We start from the raw sequence: 5,458 nt of genomic DNA, 5'->3' as shown, positions 1-5,458 counted from the left end.
CCCAACCCACCACACATCACCTCCAGTGAATGCATGCTCAGCCCCAGCGGGTAAACAAACCCTTTCAGAGTAACTTTCGTTGTCTTAATTGTGGTAATTTGCACAGGCAGAAGTCGTCAAGAGTTCTGAAGAGAATAAACTGATTAACTGTCCCAAAAAGGATGAACTTTCTCCATGTGTCTCCTTTGCAGATGTGTCTGGACACATGCAGTCAGTGAGGTGGGCTATGTGGGTGCAGTGCAACAGCCAATCCTGCATATAGGACTGAAGGATCAGAAATCTAATTCAAAAAAATAAAAAATAAAAAGCACAACAGACCACTAAAAACCCAAAGCATGTAAACTCACAATATGGGCACACTGGCAGAATCAATAATCTATGATCGAACACTGCAATTTTAGTTTCCTTAAGGAGCCATTGTCAAATAAATGGTAGATAATCAATGATTAAAAGTTGTGTCATTTAGAATTTTGTGTGTAAACTGATGAGGATTAAATTAAAAATTACAATTGATTTTCTTCCTCCGTTGATAGTGAAACTCAGTGACCAGAATAATCATTTCAGTCATAATCATAAAAGCCCCATATACGATGATTCAAGCCACTGAAAGAAAAACAAAAAAAACGGTTTATATCTGAACCTGAACGTGGGCGGATTTTCCTCATGCAGTGACGTGACCTGATTACACCACGTGTCTCCTCCCAGCACAGACCACATTAAAAAGTTTGAGCTGAATCGACCTGAGCACCATAGAAATAACAAATCACTCTACCTAACTCTATAGCTACAGAGCAAATTTTGAAATGTATACAGAAAGACATGTAGACATTCTGGTGTTAGTAGTAGCACTGCTTTGTGCTTTAAAATGGGAGGGCACTAAGTGCTAACAGTGTCCAGGCACTTCACCATCAGAAAAACACCTGGCACGGAGAGTTAGAAACTACAGTATGACCAATAAACTACAACCATGCATGGATAAACTGACCTCTCCGTTCTGCACTCCTTTCTACATACAAGGGGTTAAATACACACATAGACACAAACAATTCACAGATTAAAATCATCAATAAAATGAGTCTCTGACTGCCACACAACGGTTATCCAGAAGCTACTGTTTCCTCTTGTGGTGGGAGGAAAGCTGGAGTCCGGAGAGGAGAAAGTTTATCGTTCCAATTAAATCTGTGTCCTTTGTCCAACCATGTAGGTCAAAAGAAGAAGAGGTGAGCCAAGTGTACTGCTTGAGTTGTGGTGTGCTGTGGCAGGCGGCAGGGAGGTGGCATGGGCAATGGCGAGAGACTGCTGAGGGTCTTTACTTGCCGGCGCTGTCTGTAGCGCCGCTGCTGCTTAAGCCCAGGTAGGTGGCCGCGTTGTTCACAGCGCCCTGAACGGGGACGATGACGCTGTCACAGAGGCCTTTGAGGGTGTTGATTTGATCCGCATCCAGGTTCTGGTAGCCATAGTAGAGGGAACCACCCACCACAACAAGGAGCAGGAGCTTGAGCAACACGGACAGGAAACCTCGGCGGACTGGCGCTTTGCTCGAAGAGGCGCCGATGCCCGCTCTGGAGATCGAATCCGAGTAAGAGCGGCTCTCGGTGTAGACAGTGTGCTGCACGCGGGACTCATCCAGCCAGTATTCACTTGGTTTTAGTGGTCGGCCAGCTGCACCTCGGATCGGACGCCTGCAGGTCGCACTGGTCAGGAAACACAATAAAAACTTAAGATAGGCGCACACGTACAAAGAGGACCTCAAGGTCGGCTTACTAGATTCAGGGTTCACACAGCTCTTTGAGAGTGAAAGTCAAGCACTTTAAACAACAATACAAGTCAATAAAGTTTCCAATAAAATAAAACAACCTAAATAGATAAATAAATAAAACATTTGAACACTTTCAAGGTACATAAACCAAACATTTACAGACTCTCAAAGTCTTTATTGTCACATAAATTGTTACTATAAATTCAATTGCAAAAAATAAAGTTTATAAAATTCCTTTATAAAACACAGAAATCAATGTCGCATTGTTTATTTTACCAGCTGTTATTATTGTATGTTTTGATCATGATTATTTAGTGCTTGCTTGCTAATTGTGTAGTAAGGGATTAACAGAGAACCTCTATGGATTGACGAATACACAACGGGATCGTTTCATTTCACATATTACAAAGATTGTTGGTTTATATAGATTAAACAGCAGAATATCTTGAAAATTATTTCAAGCATTTTCTTAACCCTGAAAACATAGTTAAAATTATGCATTTTCCTTTCATGAATTTTAGTGTTTTAGATTTTCTTTAGCTTTCAACTGCATCTCAGTCTTTCTCAGAGGTTAATTCAGTTTAGATGACCACATCTGAGGCTAAAGACCGCCCTGAAGGAGCTTTGATCACAGTCAACTTTATTTATGCTATCCCAGATGTGAAATGAATGTCGTTTTTAGCAGTTTATTTTAATCCAACTAGTGTTTCCAAGGTCAACGATGTGTTTTTTTTTAGTGAAACTTTTGGTTAATCTCTTCCAAAATAAACTTTTTAGTACATTATTCATGTTCATGGCTGTTTGTGAGACAGAAAATTAAACTTTACCTGATGCCTGTTGGTGTGCTTATTTCATTGGCAAGGATATCTTCAACAACACTGTCGCTGGCCTTCTTCGGTGTTTCTTCAGTAACAATTTCCTCCACCACCTGTTGGTGCAAAATAAAATTGTGTTCATACAAACTTAAAATATACTCCTATCCGAAGTTGAGAATGGAAAATGTGCCTCACCTTGGTTTGTCGTCTGCTGCTGGTTCTGACGGTAACGGGGACCTTCCCTCTGCTCCTCACAGGCTTCTCTACCACAGGAACTGGCTCTGGTTCAGGGGCAACAACCTCCTCTGAGAAACACACATAATGTAAACAGTGAAACACGGCGATATCACTACAGTAATAAGTGTTAGTTTACAACATTTAATCAGGGACCTGTTGCAAGAAGCAGGTTTACCAAAGAAAAGAAAACATGCTTTAAGGCATACTTTGTTATTTGCCTTAGAAAGTAATTTAAAAGATGACGATTAATGTGTGGCCAGAACTCACCATCTTCCTTGTCGCTGTACTGGTCAGAATTTGTGTTTCCATTCTGGTTACTGTCTGCCTTGGGGAGAGCTGTGACGTCTGCAGGAGCTTCAGGTTCAGCGTGAGGCTGGTCCAAAAGCTTCTGCAGCTTCTTCTCATACAACTTACGGGTTGAGGCTGAGTGGAGGGGAGGAACGGGCAAAAAAACAAACAAACAAAAAGGATAAATCAAACATAAACAAATTATACTTAAATTCAAGAAGGATTCATACATTTTGGTTCAATTAAGTCATATAATTTAAACATGTTTACTTAGGACACGCGTAGCACTGCTATAGGGAGCAATATTTGCAAATATCTATATGAAAGTTTTGCTTAACAGCTAATTTGAAGGTTTAAACTAGATAGAAAAAATCTGCTTGGCTGTAGATAGAAAGATAGATAGATCTAGACTTTATTACTACTTTAGACTTTAGTACCACCCTTAAGTAAAACTTCTATAAGTAAAACGTAACTTATAGATCATTTATGCTGGTCAATAAGTAACGAGAATTCTGCTGCACTTGTTAAAAAGCAAAAATGTTTATGGGCAAAAAGTAAATAAATGAAATGATAAAAAAAAAAAACTTATTTGAAACCCAAAAAACTGCAATAAATAAATAATAAGGGAATTGGGTTGAACAAAAAGTGGAAACATACATTTTCTTATATCTGCTTTGTTACTTTGTTCTAAATGAAGAAATAAATAAATAAATGTATCTGTAATCTAATTTCGTTGCATATTACACTTCTCATGTTGAAACAAAACAAAAAGCACATTTTCTTTCCCCCACATTATCCAGAGAAAGCCCTCCAGAAACTCACCAACAATGGGTCCCGATTCCACACCACGTTTAGCCAGCTGTTGTTTTAAATCTTCATCGCTGAGCTCTGTCACCTCCACTTCCTCTGAACGAGGCTTGTCTGTCTTCTTGGTAGCTTTCTGCACACAGATTTAAAATCACATCACAAAACTGAACCCCCCTGGAGCCATAAACCCAGTCAGAGGACCACTGCATCCTCATACCACAACAAACACACAACAAACTTACTCTTCCAGATCGACTTTTGTTGGACACCACGGGAGCAGGGAGCTCCTCGTCGCTGGAGAAGGTGTCTGCAGGCGGACTGCTCTTGTTGTTCAGCACGGTTAAGTTCTTCAGATACAGCTGCACGTACACTTCTTTTTTATGCTCTCCGCTGGGAAGTGGCACATTGTTGGCTGCGAGCTCAGTCTTCAGCTTATCTTTCGTGAGAACCGACGGATCTTCGAGGAATTCTGCCATGTTTAACTTTTTAAGCTTTTCCCCCCTTTTGGTTTTTTTTTTAATGTTTTTTTTTTTAAATTATTATGTTTTTTAATTTGCCGCTTTCACCTAACGGGAATTAGCGCTATCACTCAGCAGCTAGAAACAACAACAACACCGGGAACGTGACTGAACAGCGCTGTTGTCAGACCCGACTGGCGCCTAACCCGCTGCAGATTCAGCTAACCGGACAGAAGCGGGTTTCTGGAATAAAAGCCTCGTTTTGAGTTTTAGCCCGGCGGAGAAAATACGCGCAGGTAGCTTCGATTTTTCGCAAACAGATACGCGCCTGTGCCGCAAACGGAACCGAACAAAAAGCCGCGGAATACCTTTCTGCAATGTGACTGAGGTAGCTTAGCTTCAAAACCCGGTCCACTTGCCTCCGTCTGTCCGCGGACGCAACAGGGCCGAACAACAACCGGCGCCGCTATTGGTTGGAACGCCGCAGTGAGCCGCGCTGTGATTGGCCGGCTATGAATGGAACGCTCTGAGGCCGCCGCCACAAAGAAACCGCAGGCTGTGTTTTAGAAAACAGCTTTACATTCATCCTATCGACGATATTCACTCTTTTGTTGCAGTTTACCGCTGTTATTGAGCTTATTGTTGCGAACAGGCGGACGAATGCGAGTTTAAGTAAATAATTTGAGTGGTATTTTATGGCGGGAGAACGGTGTTAATGGCAGTGTATCCGCACTGGCTTTCACTCGCGGTTATACAAATGTAGTTTCACTGTCTTGCGTGTTTGTCGCATGATTTAATGGTTAGAAGTGAATACCAATAACCACAGTGTCACTGTCAGTGTTTTTTTTTTTTTTTTTATATTGCACAATGTGTCAGTGAGCGGATTTTAAAACATTCAGATGAAGTCCGCCTCTGTAACAGAAGAGGGCAGCATGAGCCCCATTATTCAAAAGAAACATGGCTTTAGTCTTATTTGAGGTTTCATGTTCAGCAACATCAAGCCCGTAAGTTATATAGGACAGAAGTTCTATATAATTCTTTATGGGAGGGAGAAAATGGAAAAATATGTGGATAAAAAGGGGCAGAAGGAGAAT

At 41.1% G+C, this 5,458-nt stretch overlaps 1 protein-coding gene across 1 annotated transcript; it reads right to left on the bottom strand.

Annotated features, from left to right (window-relative positions):
• Positions 1-406: 406 nt before the first annotated feature.
• On the bottom strand, positions 407-4,815 carry tmpob (thymopoietin b). Its single transcript, XM_035665019.1, has 6 exons — positions 4,149-4,815; positions 3,922-4,039; positions 3,079-3,234; positions 2,770-2,879; positions 2,587-2,687; positions 407-1,694 (listed from the first exon to the last, which is right to left on the bottom strand). The coding sequence occupies exons 1-6, from the start codon at positions 4,380-4,382 to the stop codon at positions 1,310-1,312; spliced, it is 1,104 nt and encodes a 367-aa protein (XP_035520912.1). The 5' UTR covers positions 4,383-4,815; the 3' UTR covers positions 407-1,309.
• Positions 4,816-5,458: the final 643 nt, after the last annotated feature.

This window comes from Morone saxatilis, unplaced genomic scaffold, assembly GCF_004916995.1.
Source record: "Morone saxatilis isolate NCDOM2014 unplaced genomic scaffold, NCSU_SB_2.0 Contig2, whole genome shotgun sequence".
Classification (NCBI taxonomy): Eukaryota; Metazoa; Chordata; class Actinopteri; family Moronidae; genus Morone; species Morone saxatilis.
This window is presented reverse-complemented; position numbering and strand designations above follow the sequence as displayed.